At 39.3% G+C, this 23,073-nt stretch overlaps 1 protein-coding gene and 1 pseudogene across 4 annotated transcripts; both read left to right on the top strand.

Annotated features, from left to right (window-relative positions):
• The first annotated feature begins 172 nt into the window (after positions 1 to 172).
• Positions 173 to 13,512, top strand: rnf122 (ring finger protein 122). Of its 4 annotated transcripts, XM_017466865.3 has the most exons (7): positions 176 to 648; positions 5,671 to 5,895; positions 9,422 to 9,578; positions 10,032 to 10,077; positions 10,296 to 10,337; positions 10,624 to 10,706; positions 11,435 to 13,512. In XM_017466865.3, the coding sequence occupies exons 3-7, from the start codon at positions 9,469 to 9,471 to the stop codon at positions 11,547 to 11,549; spliced, it is 396 nt and encodes a 131-aa protein (XP_017322354.1). In that variant the 5' UTR covers positions 176 to 648; positions 5,671 to 5,895; positions 9,422 to 9,468; the 3' UTR covers positions 11,550 to 13,512. The 4 variants fall into 4 exon arrangements, with proteins under 4 accessions (XP_047011359.1, XP_017322354.1, XP_047011358.1 ...); XM_047155403.2 differs by lacking the exon at positions 5,671 to 5,895 and having other exon boundaries at positions 173 to 648; positions 9,379 to 9,578; positions 10,627 to 10,706; XM_047155402.2 differs by lacking the exon at positions 5,671 to 5,895 and having other exon boundaries at positions 9,379 to 9,578.
• A 1,959-nt stretch (positions 13,513 to 15,471) lies between these two features.
• LOC108264890 (RING finger protein 122-like) lies at positions 15,472 to 22,628 on the top strand (annotated as a pseudogene).
• Positions 22,629 to 23,073: the final 445 nt, after the last annotated feature.

The raw sequence follows: 23,073 nt of genomic DNA, 5'->3' as shown, positions 1-23,073 counted from the left end.
ATCAATTGCAGTGAATTGTGGGATTTCAGAAGTTGTGACAGTTATTCTGACATGGCTACAAGACTCCTCAGATTGCAAGGAGGGTGCGTTTGCGTTTGCGCATGCGCGTTGTTTGTGAACCACTTTGCCGAATCGACTCGCCTGAAAGAGTCGTTCAAACAAAAACGATTCCTCATTAATTCACTGCTTCTCACGCGGATGCCAGCGTGTTTTGATGGCGGGTGGGTTTTTTTTCCCCATGGAGGATTGACGATCAAACGCTGAACAGCAAAGATGTTAGGAATTCAAAAGTAAACCCCCCCTTCCCCCCAATTGAAAGCAGGCGAGTGGGAAGGGATCTGATCTGATTTGATTTGATCTGATCTGATCTAATCTGGGTGGATCTGATTGTGTCTTTGTGGGGTTTTGTTAATGATTTATTTTTATTATCAGTGTGATGTGAATGTGGATGCTGGGAGCGCAAACTTCAAGCAGCTGTTTGGACTTCTTGTGTAAAAAAAAAAAAAATGAGCGTGGATGATATGGACATCTGGTTACATCTGGATAGATTGGTGGAGAGAGAGAATAAAAGTCGCGCTGTGGCAACAATATAAATACAGAGCTGTTGTGCCAGGGATCAACTGATGCAACCCTTCCAGTGGTGTAACGGTAAGAGCTAATCAGCATCACCCCTCTGTCCTTATGTCTTTCCTGTCCTTCTGTCCATCTGTCCTTGTTTTTTTGTTTTGTTTTTTTAAACCATTTTGATTCATTTCCCTGATGCACTCACTCCAAAATAAAGATACGATCCATGATGATGCATAAGGATGATTGACAAGCTCGTGGAGTCTGATCATGACAGATGTTTGTGCAGTGATGGTCATCAACCCTCCTGCAGAGTTTATCTCCTCATCTAACAAGCCTGATCCGGTTAATCCAGGCCTGGTGGATAACTGGTCCTAGGGATGCCCCAATCCCTTTCCCAAGGGAAAGATCTGCCCATACCTGATATCTAATCTGTCTGATACTGACATCCTCTGGATCTAATGATCCAACGCTTATCAAGCCTCCAATTTATGCGAATGATCACAGGTGACATCCAAGGCAAAATTGTATCCAGGTTAAAGCATAGTGGGAAATGGTGGAAATGGTGGAAGTAGGCATCCTGGAATACAAAAATTCTCCAAGGGGGTAAGAATTTCTATTGGTGCCCCTGGATGTTCACATGAATTATACCATGATGTGACAGGAAGTTTACATGAATGCACTCATTCTGAAACATTATCATTTCTATTGTAACAGATTGCACTTGTATGGTGGACACAGCACGTAAATGGGTCTATAATTGTTGAGTTTTCTGTAAGGAGACGTTTCTATAACATTTACAGAAGGAGTCTCCAGTGTCAGTGCTTTGTAAGAGACAGAAAGTTGGGGTTTTTTTTCCACCACAGGAAAGTTTTCGAGACAGACGAGTTTACACTTTTGTGGCTTTTTGGTAACACAAAAATATGTGCTTTTTTCTGTCTTATTAATGAGGCCATACACGATTTCGTGAAGTTTTTTTTTTGTCATTGTTGTAGTCAAAAATTTTGCTATGGCTTTTTTTTACTAAATTTCCCATGCAAATTGGCGAATTTTTTGTTTTGCACGGTCTTTTGCAGTGATGTTTGTTGGTAAACGAAACCTTTTATCTGTACTGTCGTGATGACGTCACATGATGCGTCTCGGTTTATTTAATGGAATTATTTAATTAAAATTTTAAGTTCAACGTTTTCTTTATTTGAAAAAGGCATAAACGGGAGGAAAATGGACGCCAAAACGTAAACGTTTGTTAACATTATAACCAGGTGTGTCCAGCTATGATGTTCTTAAAAAAATAATTGTCATCGTTTACAGTTTACAGCCTATGTTTTATATATTACATACAGCCCATGTACTGTGTATTTATCGTCCCGCACTCGTGTCACACTGTTGTGTATTTGCACTTTATGTAGTCTTGCGTACTGTTATGTGTCGCACCATGGTCCTGATGAAACGACATTTCGTTCCAATGTATACAGGCTATATAGAGGAATGACAGTAATAACCCACTTGACATGACTTGATCGTTTATCTCGATCATTTCATACGGTGCACAAGGTGTTGATATGAATTATGATGCCATCATAGCTAATATCCAATTAGCTTCTTGTTCCTGTAGGAATCATTTGACAGCAGGACTGCACTGCTTGCTTTTCTGGCAGGTTTCAATTTCTTTATATATATATATATATATATATATATATATATATATATATATATATATATATATATATATATATATATATATATATATGTGTATATATGTATATGTATATATGTATGTGTATGTATATGTATATTTATATAAATCTGTAGTTGTTGCACTGATGTTATTGGTGGTAATCTTACAAAATCCACATATCACATTGTTACAAACAGACCAGTTCATAACAGCGAATAATATCGAAGTCTGCCCAACTCGGCTTTTATATTTTATACGCCGCTCATTCCGTCTTTATTGAAAAGTACTAAGGAGGCACGTTCACTCTCATGAGGTTTTAATATTTGATGTTTCTCTCTCTTGAAGCACATTTTTCATCCTAAGCCATGTTTTTTAATACTGCCTGAACCGAGGAACAGCATAGCAACACACTGAGTCATTAGCTCATTATATGTCGATATTTTCCAAATGGCTCCGTTATGACGTCTGAGCAACACCATTGAAGGACTTCTGTAACGGATTTTTACGAAAATAAGGAACAGACTTTTTTCTTTTCTCCTGCATGCTTGCGAAGGATGGAGCCGGGTTTTTATTTCATACGTCAGACTTGTAGCAACCTCGATCCGAATGGCAGGAAACTGTTCTAGTGCACCGAGTCTCATCATCGCCTGGATGCGCCTGGTTTTCTTTGGAATCGGGGAACGCCCTCACCGTGTTCAGATGTAAGAGCTGTTCTTAGAAAAGGGGGCTTTTTTTTTTTCCTCGCGTTGTCTTGGCAACATGCCGGTGCCCTTGGTGATATAGGTCAGCGGGCCAGCACAACAAGCACCGCTCACAACATGAGAGAAGCAGCGCAGCAGTCATCACGCTTCATGAGAAACTCCCTGAAGGAGATAATTACAGTATTACAGTATAAATGAGCAGTTATGGTACTTCATGGTTTTTATGCTTATTGCATATTTTTGTAGATTTTACTCAAGTGCTTAGAGGAAAAATTCCCCCTGAATTATTTTGTATAATGGTTTTCTAAATTACCCACAATGCCGTCTGACTACCTGCCAATACTGGTAACCCTGCATTAACCCTGCATTAACCTTACCCTTAACCTTTAGCCCTCGCTTCATCTCTGCTTCAAGAGATCGATGCGGCGGTGCTTTAGTCCTTTATTCTTTCCAGCTCCCTCACCTTGCTTGCTCAAACAGATCAGCTTTCAAAGCGCCAACCTTCACACTAATACCACCGTCAACACATCATCTCATAACTCGCTAACTAGCCGAGCCAAGTCTCTGCTGTCGTACAGCTGCGTTGCATTCTGGGACGTTTACGCCATCCTTTGATTTTGAACCAAGATTTTTATGGCAGATTTCTTGTTAATATGACCTTGAACAATTCTCTCATTGGCTAAACTGATCTTTTTTAGACATTGAAGGAATCTGAATATTACATGAAATATATTAAACAGAGCACAAGCACAAGTTCCTGAATTAATGTGTGAACCCCATCTCACCTTGGCTCCCTGATGCTGATTCCTCGAGTGAGGAACTCCAAAGGAACTTGTTTAAGCTCACTTTGTGAAATAGGATAACAGAACTGAAGTGATCATAGATTTGATTTTGGAGCATGCGAAGTCATTGTAGAGCACTAAAGTGCTGCTCGAGAGCGCGCAGCCAAATAAGATGGAACAAAAATAGAATGATGGAGGAAAATGACTGTTTATTGAATTTCCTTTGAGCAAGAGCACTTGTTCTGAGCTGTGTGGATAAAATGTGGATAAAAATGGCTTCTTCAAAGTAGAAGACTCCAAGCACTCTTTCTAATCAGATAAAGTCCCGAGGGGAATGTTTAGCATCAGATGGCGGTTAGTGGTTAGAACATTCGCCTCACGCCGCCAGGGTTGGGGGTTCGATTCCCGCCGCTGCCATGCATGTGCAGAGTTTGCATGTTCTCCCCGTGCTGCGAGGGTTTCCTCCGGGTACTCCAGTTTCCTCCACCAGTCCAAAGACATGCATGGTAGGCTGATTGGCATGTCCAAAGTGTACGTAGTGTATGAATGGGTGTGTGAGTGTGTATGTGATTGTGCCTTGTGATGGATTGGCACCCTGTCCAGGGTGTCCCCCGGCCTTGTGCCCGATGCTCCCTGGGATAGGCTCCAGGTTCCCCGCGACCCTGAAGGATAAGTGGTATAGAACATGGATGGATGGATGGATATAAACTTAGCAGATGTGATGGAGAGAATGAGATGCGAGAATGCGACTTTGTATTCATCACAGCAGTTATCTGTGTAAGGTTTGCCTTTTGCTACATTTTTTATGAAATAATATGAAATAAAAAATCACTTGACTTGTTGTCTAAATCCTGTGCGCCATTCTTGTAGGAACAAAAGCAGAAAACACCCACAGGTCATTTGCAGAATGTGTACTGTGACAAATTCAATTACTACTAAATTATGCTCATGATCCGGACACACAGCTGGAGCGATGCTAAACTGGAGGCTATAAGTTACCCTTACTTGTTAGCATTGTAGCTCCAGTGCTAAACTGAAGAAGCAAAATCTCTCAAGTATATAAATTCCTCGACTGAATCTGTAGTCAAATGAAAGTTGTGTTTCTTGTATGAGGTTTTATTGTATATTCGCACCCTGTGTGTACGAGGTTTGTGTGTAGGAGGGTTTGCTTCTCGCCAGCTTCAAAGCTGCAGGATAAATTTGGAGGGTTTTTTTTTTTTTTGGTTGTTGTTCTTGCACAAGAGCACTGAGCTGGAAGTCTGGCCTGCTCCTTATACTCACCATTAGAGACGTGTTGCAATTTCCTGTTTCCTGTCATTTAGCAGCAATCCCAAATCACTGTTCTACTTTTGAGACCAGCTAGAGAGAAAAAACAGTGGTTTTATTTGGTTTTAGGAGATTAGAGCGAAGTTTCCTAAAAGCATCACAGCACAAAGGTCATGGTTAAATGGTTAGCTGGTAGAGCGAGCATCACATCGAGCACTCTCTCTCTCACTAAATCTATAATATTCCCCACAAAGCCGCAGTGTGCTGGGGATCCTGAACAACTTCAAAATGAGATCATCTGTGTGGCACAGCAAGAGACGATATGGTGATGTTTTCTGTTTCAGTTATGGAAGGAGTCTCCAGTGTCAGTGCTTTGTAACGGTCAGAGGTAAAGCCGCAACTTGTGAGGACATGAACCGACTTGTGTAAATGTAACTATAAATAGACAAAAAGTATTGCTTCTGCAGTTTGGGATTGATCCAGATATTACCTACTTCCAGTGTAGGGTGCTTCTGCAGTTTGGGATTGATACAAACCTTTCCCATTCCCTATGTAGGGTGTGTCATGGAAATTAGACAACACTCGCAGACTTGTCCTCTGTTAAGTTGTATCTACCTGACCTTCCTCGTCCACATGGTTTTCCTCTCCTCTCCATCTTTCTTTCCTTTGCCTCTCGTAGGAGCGTCTCCGCATGGACTGCATACCTTTCTACTTGTGTGAGGCTTCCGGTGTCCCAGGTGATACATTGTTGTTTGATTATAGCGGCAATTTCTGGTTTCATGCCGTTCATAAAGCTGTTTCTGAGATGTGCCTCCCATGCTGTGACGGCCACCTGCCCAGCTACCAGAGCATCGGGTTTCTCCAAGCCTGAGTTTGCATCATGGATCTCAGTGAGCCTGGACAGGTACTGTGATATAGTCTCTGAATCTTGCTGCTTGCACTTTGCTTTTTTTGTTATGTCCAGTTGCACAGGAAAGGTGTTCGTCAGCCTCTGCTGGAGCGCCGCGATTTGTTCTCGGTACCTTGCGTTGACTCCATCATCCCACTGTGGGTTGATCAGGTGGACATCGTTCTTTGGGAATTCACATGAAACCTTGACACAGTCCATGCCAAATTTTGACATGAGCAGTCATTGTAGTTCATGAGTGGTGGGTCTGAACTCTCTGCAGAATATCTGAAGTTCATCCCCAAACTTTCGTCCTCTTACTTCACGGAGCGCCGGCAGATGCGTCATGCTGCTCTTGATGTCTTCCAATGTCCAGGGTCTGTGAACTAGCATAGGGCCTCCTTCTCCGGCCATTTCTAGCATTGGGGCATTTACCGTGCACTGTCCCTTCTCTGTCCGATTTTGTTGGTCTGAAACCCTCAGGCAGCGATGTTGGTCCGTTCACTTGGGATCTTGTGTGTAACGCCACCGGTGAAGATATAGGAGCATAGTTCGGTGGGGGTTGGTGGCTCAGTTCTGACAGGTTCGAATGGAATGGCATAGGCTGGGTCGCTTCATCGTGAGGAGGTGCCTCTGAAACTGCAGGTTCCTCCCTCCTTACTGGCTGTGGGTGTGGCGGTGGGGTGGAGTCCAGGTCAGGATCGGCTTTCTGCAATTTAGCACACTGAGGAACAGATGAGGGCCCTGCCTGACATTTTTTCTCTCTCTTATGTGCCTTGCTCTGCCATTCAGCAAATGCCTTACAGTCACTTCGCTCTTTGTTTTAGGGGTCACTCTCTCTCTCTCTCTCTCTCTCTCTCTGTCTCTCTCTCTCTCTCTCTCTCTCTCTCTCTCTCTCTCTCTCTCTCTCTCCTTTGTCTCCAAATTAGGTTTCAGTTGTTCTAACTGTCTGAGGCTAAAACTACCTTTTTCAGGGAAATCACATTCTTTAACCCATACATCATGTTGATTCAAACATCCTTCCCCATAATTCACACGCATAAATGTGATATCAGGATCAACATATGAACACCCTGTACATACCATAGCGTGTGTCTCAAGATGTGTTTTGCTGCATGTTTTCCACATATTTTTTTTATTTTATATATATATATATAACTTTCAAAGTTTTAATCAATTTAACATTCTATGAAAATCAAGTGAATATGCATTCTCGTGCACAGACAGAAAAGGTTCTAGTGTGTGCCAAATCTCTAGACATTCAATTAATCATATAACCTATAGGTTCAATAGAGCAAACCTTAAGAATGTAAAAGAGTTTATCTGTGAGGGCGAGTCCACATACAGCAATTTGGTAGGACTTACAGTTTTCTCTTCCCTTCTTTTTTAAAAAAATAATTATTATTATTTTCTTTTTTTATCTCAGTAAAAATTTACTTGTGCGTTAAATTTTCCAAATATATCATGCACTGCTGATATGATGGAATGAGTCAATGGGGCATGCCACTTGATAATAACCCACCGCAAAAATACTGCACCTATTGCGCTTCTTAATAAATACTCTCTTTATTTATTCATTGCTCGAACCGGACTGTTTCCATTAGCAAATATCTTTACCGTTATTATCTCTCTATATATATATGTATATACAGTATCTCACAAAAGTGAGTACACCCCTCACATTTTTGTAAATATTTGATTATATCTTTTAATGGGACAACACTGAAGAAATGACACTTTGCTACAATGTAAAGTAGTGTGTGTACAGCTTGTGTAACAGTGTAAATTTGCTGTCCCCTCAAAATAACACACAGCCATTAATGTCTAAACCACTGGCAACAAAAGTGAATACACCCCTAAGTGAAAATGTCCAAATCGGGCCCAAAGTGTCAGTATTTTGTGCGGCCACCATTATTTTCCAGCACTGCCTTAACCCTCTTGGGTATGCAGTTCACCAGAGCTTCACAGGTTGAGAGTCCTCTTCCACTCCTCTATGACGACATCACAGAGCTGGTGGATGTTAGAGACCTTGTGCTCTTCCACCTTCCGTTTGAGGATGCCCCACAGATGCTCAATAGGGTTTAGGTCTGAAGACATGCTTGGCCAGTCCATCACCTTCACCCTCAGTATCTTTTGCAAGGCAGTGGTCGTCTTGGAGGTGTTTTTGGGGTGGTTATCATGCAGGAATACTGCGTACTGATCATGCTTTGCTTCAGTATGTCACAGTACATGTTGGCATTCATGGTTCCCTCAATGAACTGTAGCTCCCCAGTGCCGGCAGCACTCATGCAGCCCCAGACCATGACACTCACACCACCATGCTTGACTGTAGGCAAGACACACTTGTCTTTGTACTCCTCACCTGGTTGCCGCCACACACGCTTGACACCATCTGAACCAAATAACTTTATCTTGGGCACGTGCACTCAACTTCTTTGGTTGACCATGGTGAGGCCTGTTCTGAGAGGAACCTGTCCTGTTAAACCGCTGTAGGGTCTTGGCCACCGTGCTGCAGCTCAGTGTCAGGCTCTTGGCAATCATCTTATAGACTAGGCCATCTTTATGTAGAGCAACAGTTCTTTTTTCAGATCCTCAGAGAGTTCTTTGCCATGAGATGCCATGTTGAACTTCCAGTGACCAGTCTGAGGGAGTGTGAGCGCGATGACACCAAATTTAACACACCTGCTCCCCATTCACACCAGAGACCTTGTAACACTAACAAGTAGAATGACAGCGGGGAGGGATAATGGCTAATTGGGCCCAATTTGGACATTTTTACTTTGGGGTGTATTCACTTTTGTTGCCAGCGGTTTAGACATTAATGGCTGTGTATAGAGTTATTTTGAGGGGACAGCAAATTTACACTGTTACACAAGCTGTACACTCACTACTTTACACTGTAGCAAAGTGTCATTTCTTCAGTGTCGTCACATGAAAAGATATAATCAAATATTTACAAAAATGTGAGGGGTGTACTCACTTTTGTGAGATACTGTGTATATATACCCGTCAGTATATATCTTAGTTTTGAAGCTGTGATCTAAGAAACACCACTATCTCTGCCGTCGCAAAGGCGAAGTTCCTGGAACTTGTCATAAGAAATCGCTCCATGTAATACTTCTCTCAATGCGCATTTCTTATATCATTGACTCCCTTCCATACAGACACCAATAAACTATGACGTCATAAAATTCTAATTCTAAATCATTGACTCCTTTCCACACAGACAGGTAGGATAGAATAATGAGAGCGCTCTGAAGCGCTTGTGCTGAACCACTACTATATATATGAAACATAGAGCATGACACACTTCTGTGTACCGATAAGAAGCAGTTTGAGGCAGTTCAAACAGGCTTTGTTTTAGGATCTTGGACAGACGAACCTTGAACAGAAGAACCTCAGTGACATCACATGTCCTTATTAGGCATTATCCTCAGATGAACATGAAACAGAACGAGAACAAAACTATTACAAAGTAAAAATGAGTAATTTCCCTCATAGGTGCTTCTGTGGATGATCTACATCTTTCTTACTCCCTGTGTAGGGTGCTTCTGCAGTTTGGGTTCGATCTTCTCCAATAAGTCGTGCGCTATGCCACCTGTCACGTTTCAGGACCTGCCAATCAACATCTATATGGTGATCATTGGGACAGGGATCTTCGTCTTCGTGCTCAGCCTTATATTCTGTTGCTACTTTATAAGGTAAACTATACACACACACACACACACACACACACACACACACACACACACACACACACACACACACACACACACAGAGACAAACAAACACATTTTGAAATTCTGAGCTGAAAAGACAATGATGTGAACGCCAGCAGCAGCAGGAAGTGAGGCAGAAGGGGACAGGAAGTTGCCACAGTCATGTCACTGGGCAGCAGGTCATTTCCACCTCAGTGTGGACGCATTTAGCGCAAATGTGAAGCTATTTTCATCTGCTATTATTTACAGGACCACACACACACGTGTGCATTATATAACAGCACAATACTGCCTGATGTGACCGTTCCTTTCCTTCCGATTTACTGAAGGTCTATTGTATGATCAGAAAAATAAGCTGGACGCACAGCTCCGTAACACTCCTTTATTTGTTAATTAACACCTCTCGTGTGTTTTTTTTTTTTTTTTTTTCATTAGTAAGCTGAGACACCAGGCACAAAGCGAGAGGTTTGGATATAAAGAGGTAAGAGAGTGGCCTGAGAGATAAAAGTACAAATATCATGCTTTTTCTGAATAAGACAATGATCAATATCAATATGAAACACTGTATTTGTGAATAAATGATCAGGTATTTTTATTTTCTTGACGAAGAAGACCAAAGATTAATACAGTATAATAAGTCTCAGGAGTCTACAAATTGCAGTTCACGTGATATTTTTCTTGGTCTGTACTCAATTGCAGGTGATCCTGAAAGGGGACACAAAGAAGCTGAATCTTCATGGGGTAAAGACACAATATTATTCTGTGTCCTCTCACTGGCATGTTTTTTTGCTTTTTCACTTGTATTTGTATTTCTCTGCATGCCTCTGTGTGCATTACTTTTAGTCCCCGCTTGTTTCGGTTCCTTTTTTTCTCTCTGTGCGTCTCTCTATTTCTATTTCCGTAAGTCCATGTGTCTCGGGATGTTTGTACGGTCCTGGATGTGTGTCTTTATACTTTGTCTGTGTGTGTATCTGTACCCCGTTTGTGTGTATGGCTCTTTATCTCTAGCTCTGTGTCACCTCCACAGCAGACGTGTGCCGTGTGCCTGGAGGACTTCAAGGTGAAGGACGAACTGGGAATCCTGCCGTGCCAACACGCTTTCCACAGGAGGTGAGGACGACTTCTGAGTGACTTCTGGCCTTTATCACTGAACACAACAGTGCTTTCATTGTTCAGTTCCTCACCCACTTAAATTTTACAAAGCCATCAGACAGCTAGTCACTTTTTTAAAATATGCTGTAAAATATCCACAATTTTTCTATGTTGATACTGTTAGATCAAACTGAACTAAGAATTACCTATAGGTGTGGCCTAATATTCAAATCAGTGCTCTCTGGGTGGGAGGAGCATACTCTCTCTCCCCACAGTAGCACTAGCCAATCGTAGATGTCTGTGAGCTCGTGTATGCGGAAGAGGGCAGATAGCGCTTTTCTCCAAGTGTGTGTTGTAGCATGAGCAGCAGTTTGAAAAAGATATAACTGGTATTTCCAGTTAAAATGTTTGCCTCTGTGAGGAGGTTAAGGATTGGGCATAGACTGATCTTTGCACAAGATAATTACTTGACACAAACATGCAAATCCAAACAGAAATGATTGAATAGCAACTATAATGGCAAAACAAAAAACAAAACCTAAAATACCAAAAAATTTATATATTTATAAATTTTATATAGGTGCTCCACCAACTGGGAGGTAGGCCTGCTCCACAAACTGGGAGGTAGGCCTCGTGGGTGGTGTGGGTGGGTCAGTTTGAATAATGTTAGTCAACATCATTAGATTATTACATTTTGGCTCATTTTGTTAAAGATGCCAAGAATTTTGACGTGCATGTTTTTGCAGGTGTGTGGTGAAGTGGCTGGAGGTGCGGTGTGTGTGCCCCATGTGTAACAAGGCCCTGGGTGGAGGATCGGAGCAGCACCACAGCTTAGGCACTCTGCTGGATGAGCTGGTCTAGAATAGACGAAAATGGCTCGAGTATGGAGAGACGCTTTAACTGTCACCATTTCATTCGAAATCTGACTCGGAGCTGCTGGACTTTTTGGCTGACGCCGGCCTCGTCTCAAACTGGAATTATGAGTAAACAGAGGAGAAACATGGCCGAAGAAGTAGGAGCTGAGATGAACCATGCACATTCCAGCAATGCTCTGTACACTGCCACTTAACTGAACACTGCCACACTGCCACTGATGACACCGAGCGGGTTGTACACAATGCTGCCTGCATCTGTGTGTGTGTTTTATCACTAACTCCAGCAACATTCTCACAAACTATAAACTGTCTTTCTGAAACACCAGCACGGATTCTTGATGTTTCTAGACTTGAAACAATAATATGATTTCATAGACTACGAATCATGAGATTTTCATACAATGCATTGAACTAGTTTTTCTGTTTTCTTAGGCTTCTGTTTACAATTTTCTGGGTCAGAAATTAGCTCCGCCCCCAGCCACACCAGAGCTTTGCCTCTTTTTTTCCCTAAAAGAGTATCCATGAGTTATATAAGGCTGCAAAAGAAGAAGTCGTCTTGTTACAAATGTTTTTCAATTGGAAGATGAATGAAGGCTATAAATCGCATACTGCTTCTTTAATTTTCAACAGATGGCCAGCTCTCCTTATAACAGTTCTAGATTATAGAGATTGGCGGTGTAAAAATTATATAAATATAATAGGGGATACAAACACCCAATAAGTAAAATATGGCCACTGAGCATCAATTAGCTAAATCGTTAGCCTAATTCATTCACTACTTTAAGCTTAGTGGCCATATTTCACATATTCTGTGTGTTCACAAAGGCTCTAAAAAAAATCACATACTGCTTCTTTCTTTTTAAACAGTTCACCACTTTTGATTGGTTGTATTGCTAGGAAGAAAATATATCAAAAAATGTTTTATGGAATACAAACACAATACACAATACATATGGTCACGGAGCATTAGCTAGCTAATACATTATGATAATATTTAGCCACTAAGCACATAACTGTTCAGTCTTTTATACCAGAAACAAGACAAACCAATCGCAAATATCAATGTTTACCTCAGATGTGTTGGTAAATAAGTAAGAAAAGTCTCTGTAAGACTAAAATTACACGGTAATTGCATTTAGCATTGACCGCTAACTAAACTACTTTGGATTCTACCATATTGAGAAGCATCAACAACTCCTGAACTGGAAGCTATTTAAAAAAATCACCAGCGAATTAATCAATATTGAATCTTGAAAACACGATAAATACACAACCTCCATTTTAACACAGATCCCTTCATGTAAGAATTGTTGTTGCTAGGCAACTTGGAAATGAGACCCTGAGCATAAACTAGCTAGTGACAGAGGCTTGCTAGCAGATTCAGTTAGCTAGATTATAACAGGTCTTTTTTTTATGGATAATCTAAAGGCAAAATGACAGCAGAAATGACCCAAAACTGCCAGGAATATCAACATTTCTCTCAGAGTGTTGGTAGATTACAAACAAAATGCTTTCTACAGCTAAAAAACACTATAATTCCTAAACTGCTAATCAAGCGCCAATGAAATCTTTGCAAGTAAAAATATTTTTTTGTGTGTGATTGCGAATACCAGAAAAGTGTCTCCTTTGTATAAATAAATAAATACAACGAAGATGAACACACCCCAATCTGAATGTAGCAGTCTATGTTCTGAATCTGTGTTGTGTGGATTTTTTTTTATAATTAATAGTGAAATATTTGTAATGTATTTGTTTAAAACCAGCTTTTGTTCATGTGGAATTTTCTTAGTGAGTTCAGTTTACACTACACAGTGCCAACATTAGTTCACAAGTGTATAAACTTTTTTCTCTCTCTCTTTGTGTCCTTCTGTTTTGTAACAAACAATTAAATGTTTCAACATGAAAATTAACTCTGTCAGTGTTCAGAATAAATCAGAACCGCAATGCTTGAGTGTCCACAGTGCGTGTACAAGTTTAACACTAGTTTTGTTTTGTTTTTTTTGTTGTTTTTTTTTTTGTTTGTTTGTTTTTTTTTTTTTGGGGGGGGGGGGGGGTTATAGCTGGTAGTGGGTGGGGGTTTTTTTTTGTTGTTGTTTTTTTGTTTTGTTTTTTTGGTCTTTCATTCAGATTTACCAGGTCTTTTCTTCTTCTTTTTTTTTTTTTTTTTGGTGAAAAAGTAAAGTTTGAAATTCCATCTTAAATAATTGCAGTTAGGGTATTGTACCTTTAGAGGGCAGTGTATATTAATGTAAGTACAGTATACCTTGATTTGACTAATTACACCACGTATAAATGTTATTTAGCTGCTTTCTTTTTGTTGTTAGTACAAATTTGGAGAAAAAATATTGCTTTTTTAAAACTTATTTTCACTTCATCATATCTTGTATAAAACGTTCCTCTAAGACCTGATGTGAACAAGAGTTAAGACGAAAACCGGTGAACATAGGATGGCTGGAACATAGTTCGGTGGGGGTTGGTGGCTCAGTTCTGACAGGTTCGGATAGAGTGGCTTAGGCTGGGCCGGTTCATCGTGAGGAGGTGCCTCTGAAACTGCAGGTTCCTCCCTCCTTACTGGCTGTGGGCGTGGCGGTGGAGCGGAGTCCAGGTCAGGATCGACTTTCTGCAATTTAGCACACTGAGGAACAGATGAGGGCCCTGCCTGACATTTTTTCTCTCTTTTATGTGCCTTGCTCTGCTGTTCAGCAAATGCCTTCCAGTCAGCCAAAAACTGTGCTTCACTCTTTGTTTTAGGGGTCTCTCTCTCTCTCTCTCTCTCTCTCTCTCTCTCTCTCTCTCTCTCTCTCTCTCCTTTGTCTCCAAATTAGGTTTCAGTTGTTCTAACTGTCTGAGGCTAAAACTACCTTTTTCAGGGAAATCACATTCTTTAACCCATACATCATGTTGATTCAAACATCCTTCCCCATAATTCACACGCATAAATGTGATATCAGGATCAACATATGAACACCCTGTACATACCATAGCGTGTGTCTCAGGATGTGTTTTGCTATATATTTTCCCTATATTTTATTTATATATATATATATATATATATATATATATATATATATATATATATATATATATATATATATATATATAACTTTCAAAGTTTTAATCAATTTAACATTCTATGAAAATCAAGTGAATATGCATTCTCGTGCACAGACAGAAAAGGTTCTAGTGTGTGCCAAATCTCTAGACATTCAATTAATCATATAACCTATAGGTTCAATAGAGCAAACCTTAAGAATGTAAAGAGTTTATCTGTGAGGGCGAGTCCACATACAGCAATTTGGTAGGACTTACAGTTTTCTCTTCCCTTCTTTTTAAAAAAAAAAAAAAAATTATTATTATTATATTATTTTTTTTATCTCAGTAAAATTTACTTGTGCGTTAAATTTGCCAAATATATCATGCACTGCTGATATGATGGAATGAGTCAATGGGGCATGCCACTTGATAATAACCCACCGCAAAAATACTGCACCTATTGCGCTTCTTAATAAATACTCTCTTTATTTATTCATTGCTCGAACCGGACTGTTTCCATTAGCAAATATCTTTACCGTTATTATCTCTCTCTCTCTCTCTCTCTCTCTCTCTCTATATATATATATATATATATATATATATATATATATATATATATATATATATATATATATATATATATATATATACCCATCAGTATATATCTTAGTTTTGAGGCTGTGATCTGAGAAACACCAATATCTCTGCCGTCGCAAAGGCGAAGTTCCTGGAACCTTTTATAAAGAAATCACTCCATGTAATACTTCTCTCAATGTAAATCAGGCATTTCTTATATCATTGACTCCCTTCCATACAGACAGAATACACTATGACTTCATAAAATTCTAATTCTAAATTCTTGATGATTCCTACCAGTCAGTGGTAAGGCTGCAACGGTCTTTCGCTCTGCAAAGGGCAAACTGTCTGCATGTCAACACGGACTTCAGGTGTTGTCCAGAAAAGCTGAAAGACTCGTGCAGCCCAGCCAGGAGACGCCAAATTGTCGTGGAAATTAGACCACACTCACAGACTCGTCCTCTGATGGTAAAAAGGTTCATTACAGAAAGGTGTTTAATACAGGATAGAATAAAGCAGGATAGAATAAAGCAGGATAGAATAATGAGAGCGCTCTGAAATGCTTGTGCTGAACCAGTACTATATATATATGAAACATAGAGCATGACACACTTCTGTGTACCGATAAGAAGCGGTATGAGGCAGTTCAAACAGGCTTTGTTTTAGTATCTTGGAAGATGTTTAGACGAACCTTAAGCAGATAAACATTCTGTACTGATCTGTGACATCACATGTCCTTATTAGGCATTATCCTCAGATGAACATGAAACAGAACGAGAACAAAACTATTACAAAGTAAAAATTAGTAATTTCCCTCATAGGTGCTTCTGTGGATGATCTACATCTTTTTTACTCCCTGTGTAGGGTGCTTCTGCAGTTTGTGTTCAATCTTCTCCAATATGTCGTCCGCTATGGAATTTTTCCTCTTTATGGTGATCTCTGCGATAGGCAGCTTAACCTTCGTGCTCAGCCTTATATTCTGTTGGTACTTTATAAGGTAAACTACAGACACACACACACACACACACACACACACACACACACACACACACACACACACAGACAAACAAACACATTTTGAAATTCTGAGCTGAAAAGACAATGATGTGAACGGCAGCAGCAGCAGGAAGTGAGGCAGAAGGGGACAGGAAGTTGCCACAGTCATGTCACTGGGCAGCAGGTCATTTCCACCTCAGTGTGCACACATTTAGCGCAAATGTGAAGCTGTTTTTCATCTGCTATTATTTACAGGACCAAACACACACATGTGCATTATATAACAGCACAATACTGCCTGATGTGACCGTTCCTTTCCTTCCGATTTACTGAAGGTCTATTGTATGATCAGAAAAATAAGCTGGGCGCACAGCTCCGTAACACTCCTTTATTTGTTAATTAACACCTCTCGTGTGTTTTTTTTTTTTTCATTAGTAAGCTGACACTCCAGGCAGACAGCAAGAGGTTTGGATATAAAGAGGTAAGAGAACGGCCTGAGAGATAAACATACAAATATCATGCTTTTTCTGAATAAGACAATGATCAATATCAGTGGTTGGATGAAACAAAAACAGGCTGATCATAATTTTTTAATTTGCTGGAAATCACACGAATAAAGCAGTAATCATGTTTCTTTTAATGTTCTCCGTAAAATAACATTTATGCTTGGAAATCCACACACGCTGTGCATCTGTAACATCACCATCATGTCTCTGGTGTTAAAGTGTGTGGTGTTGTCCCGAGTGGCGCAACAGAAAAGCGTTCGCCATATTGTCCGGACAACGACAGGTCAAATGCTGACAATGCCAAAGACATCTGTGACCAGGAGTACAAGAGAGTAAAAGTAGCTGTGCTCTCTGGATGGGAGGGGCATACTCCCTCTCCCCATCAATCACAACCGTTCGAAAAGGCGTGGTGAGCAGATTCGCGTGTCTCGGAGGAGGCACGTGTTCCTATTGTAGCTGTCATAGGGGAGACATGGATGGTGTGTGGGAACTGGGCAAGACAAAATTAGCGAGAAAATCTGGAGTGGGCGGGACCAAAAGGTATTTAAATATCCCATTAATTTATATGCTGTACATTTGAGAAAGTTAAAATCATTAAAGCCTTATTTCTATTTAATTTACAGTCATTCGTTTGCCTAAAATGTATCGCCAACCTTGGTTATTGGTATTCTTAAGTGATGAAACACTGTATTTGTGAATAAATGAATAGGTATTTTTATTTTCTTGACGAAGAAGACCAAAGATTAATACAGTATAATAAGTCTCAGGAGTCTACAAATTGCAGTTCACGTGATATTTTTCTTGGTCTGTACTCAATTGCAGGTGATCCTGAAAGGGGACACAAAGAAGCTGAATCTTCATGGGGTAAAGACACAATATTATTCTGTGTCCTCTCACTGGCATGTTTTTTTTGCTTTTTCACTTGTATTTGTATTTCTTTGCATGCCTCTGTGTGCATTACTTTTAGTCCCCGCTTGTTTCGGTTCCTTTTTTTCTCTCTGTGCGTCTCTCTATTTCTATTTCCGTAAGTCCATGTGTCTCGGGATGTTTGTACGGTCCTGGATGTGTGTCTTTATACTTTGTCTGTGTGTGTATCTGTACCCGTTTGTGTGTATGGCTCTTTATCTCTAGCTCTGTGTCACCTCCACAGCAGACGTGTGCCGTGTGCCTGGAGGACTTCAAGGTGAAGGACGAACTGGGAATCCTGCCGTGCCAACACGCTTTCCACAGGAGGTGAGGACGACTTCCGAGTGACGTCTGGCCTTTATCACTGAACACAACAGGCCTGGCTTTCATTGTTCAGTTCCTCACCCACTTAAATTTTACAAAGCCATCAGACAGCTAGTCACTTTTTTAAAATATGCTGTAAAATATCCACAATTTTTCTATGTTGATACTGTTAGATCAAACTGAACTAAGAATTACCTATAGGTGTGGCCTAATATTCAAATCAGTGCTCTCTGGGTGGGAGGAGCATACTCTCTCTCCCCACAGAAGCACTAGCCAATCGTAGGTGTCTGTGAGCTCGTGTATGCGGAAGAGGGCAGATAGCGCTTTTCTCCAAGTGTGTGTTGTAGCATGAGCAGCAGTTTGAAAAAGATGCAGTATTTCCAGTTAAAATGTTTGCCTCTGTGAGGAGGTTAAGGATTGGGCATAGACTGATCTTTGTACAAGATAATTACTTGACACAAACATGCAAATCCAAACAGAAATGATTGAATAGCAACTATAATGGCAAAACAAAAAACAAAACCTAAAATACCAAAAAGTTTATATATTTATAAATTTTATATAGGTGCTCCACAAACTGGGAGGTAGGCCTGCTCCACAAACTCGGAGGTAGGCCTCGTGGGTGGTGTGGGGTGGTGGGGTCAGTTTGAATAATGTTAGTCATCATTAGATTATTACATTTTTGCTCATTTTGTTAAAGATGCCAAGAATTTTGACGTGCATGTTTTTGCAGGTGTGTGGTGGAGTGGCTGGAGGTGCGGTGTGTGTGCCCCATGTGTAACAAGGCCCTGGGTAGCAGCACCACAGCTTAGGCACTGTTCTGGATGAGCTGGTCTAGAATAGACGAAAATGGCTCGAGTATGGAGAGACGCTTTAACTTTCACCATTTCATTCGAAATCTGACTCGGAGCTAGGGCTGTATGATTATGGCCAAAATGATAATCCCGATTATTTTGATCAATATTGAGATCTCGATTATTTATCACGATTATTAATTGATTTTAGTGACAACATATTTTTATTGCACTTTCACATTTATTAAGTTTTCTCATACCACAATATAACACACAACTAGGCATGAGAAAACTTGAGCTGGTCAATTATGACAGAATTTAGGAACATAGTGTGAGCCATGACAAATTAATTTACCTCTTGATAAACTAAATGTAATATGTTCAGTTCATTTTACAGACTGTATGCAAAAAACAACCATTAACCTGTTCCCCCTTGTAAATAAATACAATAAACCTCAATGTTCAGTGTTTGAAGTCTGCTCCTCTTAAATATATTTAAAGCTACACTATTAGACATTTTCCACTGTCATGGTTCTGGGCTGGAGTCAGTTCTTGAACCGCTCTGTGCATATTGTGTAGATATCTGAATAATCTCATATAGGATGTGATTGGGTGAGTTCATTTACCAATCAGATGCGAAGCGCATTAGTTTTAATGGTGTTCATTACTGATTCTCCGATCAGGATTTTTACAGCCGATACCGATCCAGATACCAATCTTTTTTTTGTTTAAACTTTAATCAGGAAGTCTATCATAAACAGTTAAATGTAAGCTCTCTGCTCATGGTCACTGTTAAGAATACTGTTGGTTAATTGATAAATAAACAAGCATAAGATATTTATTTTTAAATATCTTAAAAACAATAAAGAATCCTAATTAAGAGTAGACTAACACAAAAATGATCCATATTAGGAAAAAGGCTAATAGCTTTCTAAGGAAATATCTTACTAAGCTTAATGTCAAATTGATATTAAATGCAACACATAGTAATTAAACATTATTTCATTTCTCATTTTATTTATATTTTATGAAGATATGATATCTTTTTTATATTAAATGATTTATTTATAACTAAGCACATTTTATGTCTTTACATTTTAGTAGTTTTATTTTTGTTTGTTTATCAGTTTTAGATCGGTTCCCCAGTACAGTGTTCCATGTCTGCTGATAATATTATGTTTTGGGGGGGATAAAGCAAACATGGAAACTGATGTTGACTTTCTAGTGATATCTGGCAAATGTGAGTATAAATTGAGTGGATTAGAGTTAGTGAAGGAGAGCAGCAGTGTACTGTATGTTTACATGCCGAACAGTTGCTACTCTTGATTATGATTGGTGAGGAGTTTTTTAATAAAGAAGTTTGAATTAAACCCACCTTGTAGCATTAGCATTATTATTAATTTACTCCGCGCAAAGTCGCTGTGTCAACAGGAGCAGGTGAAAGTTCAGGTCATTTTGCGGGATCAATAAAAGATGGCGGTTGTGAGATCGGGAAGTTGAAGCAGATGATGTACAGTGTCACTTGTCATCATAATGGCTTCTCTGCAGTATTTCCACACTTGTTCGGTTTACTGAGGAGATGAAAAGCAGTGTGAAAGTAACTGTTGTGCGGTGTAGATGCATTTTGGAGTTGTAGTTTTTATTCCGATTGTATTATACAACTCCGAACAGGTCACTTGTACCAGTGCGAATAAATATTCATTCACAGTAGCACAAAATACTTTTCAGTCACAAATGCGAGTGAAATGGACGCACTGTAGAGCCCTGAGTTTGCGAAGTTTTTTCCTGTTCGGTGTGATGATGTTTAATGTCCCCAACAACCTCTGTAATTTCCCTTCGCGCAAAGCACTGGAGCTCGAAGCGAAGCTGGCAGCTCGAGGGCTAAAATGTTAACACCGTTTCGGAGTTTTGGCACTACAAAATGACGTCATCCCTGCGTGGCTTTATGTGATTGGCTGTAGTGTAGGAAGCGCTTGATTTGATCTGCCGTGGAGTTTTCTATGAGTGGAGGACGAACTTTAAACGTTAATATCGCAGTCGATCATGTTCATTTAATCGTGGACCGTCAAAATCGTAATCGCGATCGATATTCGATTAATTGTGCAGCCCTACTCGGAGCTGCTGGACTTTTTGGCTGACGCCGGCCTCGTCTCAAACTGGAATTATGAGTAAACAGAGGAGAAACATGGCCAAAGAAGTAGAGCTGAGATGAACCACGCCCATTCCAGCAATGCTCTGTACACTGCCACTTAACTGAACACTCCCACACTGCCACTGATGACACCGAGCGGGTTGTACACAATGCTGCCTGCGTCTGTGTGTGTGTGTGTTTTATCACTAACTCCAGCAACATTCTCACAAACTATAAACTATCTTTCTGAAACACCAGCACGGATTCTTGATGGGTTTTTTCTTTTTGGAATGTTTAAAAGTGTTTCTGGACTTGAAAAAATAATATGATTTCAAAGATTGTGAGTCATGATGTTGCCATACAATGGATTGAACTAGTTTTTCTGTTTTCTTAGGCTTCTGTGTACAATTTTCTGGGTCGGAAATTAGCTCCGCCCCCAGCCACACCAGCGCTTTGCCTCTTTTTTTCCCTAAAAGAGTATCCATGAGTTATATAAGGCTGCAAAAGAAGAAGTCGTCTTGTTACAAATGTTTTTCAATTGGAAGATGAATGAAGGCTATAAATCGCATACTGCTTCTTTAATTTTCAACAGATGGCCAGCTCTCCTTATGACAGTTCTAGATTATAGAGATGGGAGGTGTAAAAATTATATAAATATAATAGGGGATACAAACACCCAATAAGTAAAATATGGCCCCTGAGCATCAATTAGCTAAATCGTTAGCCTAATTCATTCACTACTTTAAGCTTAGTGGCCATATTTCACATATTCTGTGTGTTCACAAAGGCTCTAAAAAAAATCACATACTGCTTCTTTCTTTTTAAACAGTTCACCACTTTTGATTGGTTGTATTGCTCGGAAGAAAATATATCAAAAAATGTTTTATGGAATACAAACACAATACACAAAATATGGTCACTGAGCATTAGCTAGCTAATACGTTATGATAATATTTAGCCACTAAGCACATAACTGTTCAGTCTTTTATACCAGAAACAAGACAAACCAATCGCAAATATCACTGTTTACCTCAGATGTGTTGGTAAATAAGTAAGAAATCAATGAAATCTTATCAGTTAAAAAGATCTTGAATATAGTCACATTTATCAAGTATTCATAAGATTACAGTAAACTAAATATATGACTAGTAAACCTATTTCTAGTAAGTAATTTTGGCTGTTTTCAAGCTATTATCAGATCATCTAGATGTTTCTAGAAGGAAGACAGATCATCTGCCAATAGAATAAGAAAGCTTGAAATGTGTAAAAGCATCTACAACAGGTTGAATAATATTATATTTGATTTATAATAAGAAATATTCGATAGATTTGCCAATATTTAAGATAATTCTTTTGCAGTGTTGAGAGATGTCAACATTATGTCACAACTGTTGAACTCGTAGCTACTAACAAAAGACAAATTTACATTTTTTTGTGAATTTTTTTTTTTGATTGTGAATACCAGAAAAGTGTCTCCTTTGTATAAATAAATAAATATAATGAAGATGAACACACCCCAATCTGATTGTAGCAATCTATGTTATGAATCTGTGTTGTGTGGATTTTTTTTTATAATTAATAGTGAAATATTTGTAATGTGTTTGTTTAAAACCAGCTTTTGTTCATGTGGAATTTTCTTAGTGAGTTCAGTTTTCACTACACAGTGCCAACATTAGTTCACAAGTGTATAAACATTTTTGCTCTCTCTTTGTGCCCTTCTGTTTTGTAACAGAGTTAATTTTCATGTTGAAACATTTAATTGTTTATGTCAGTGTTCAGAATAAATCAGAACTGTAATGCTTGAGTGTCCACAGTGTGTGTACGAGTTTAACACCAGTTTTGTTTTTTGGTTTTTTTTTTATAGCTGGTAGTGGGGTAGGGTTTTTTTTTGTTTGTTTGTTTTTTTTGGTCTTTCATTCAGATTTACCAGGTCTTTTAGTTTGTTTGTTTGTTGTTGTTGTTTTTTTGTGAAAAAGTAAAGTTTGAAATTCCATCTTAAATAATTGCAGTTAGGGTATTGTGCCTTTAGTGTATTTTAAGTACAGTATGCCTTGATTTGGCTAATTACACCATTTATAAATGTTTTTTAGCTGTTTTATTTTTGTTGTTAGCACAAATTTGGAGAAAAAATATTGCTTTTTTAAAACCTATTTTCACTTCATCATATCTTGTATAAAACTTTCATCTAAGATCCCATGTGTACAAAGAGTTAAGACTAAAACTGGTCCACCAGAATTTTCCGCA

This window comes from Ictalurus punctatus, chromosome 5 (genome assembly GCF_001660625.3).
Source record: "Ictalurus punctatus breed USDA103 chromosome 5, Coco_2.0, whole genome shotgun sequence".
NCBI classification, from domain to species: domain Eukaryota; kingdom Metazoa; phylum Chordata; class Actinopteri; order Siluriformes; family Ictaluridae; genus Ictalurus; species Ictalurus punctatus.
This window is presented reverse-complemented; position numbering and strand designations above follow the sequence as displayed.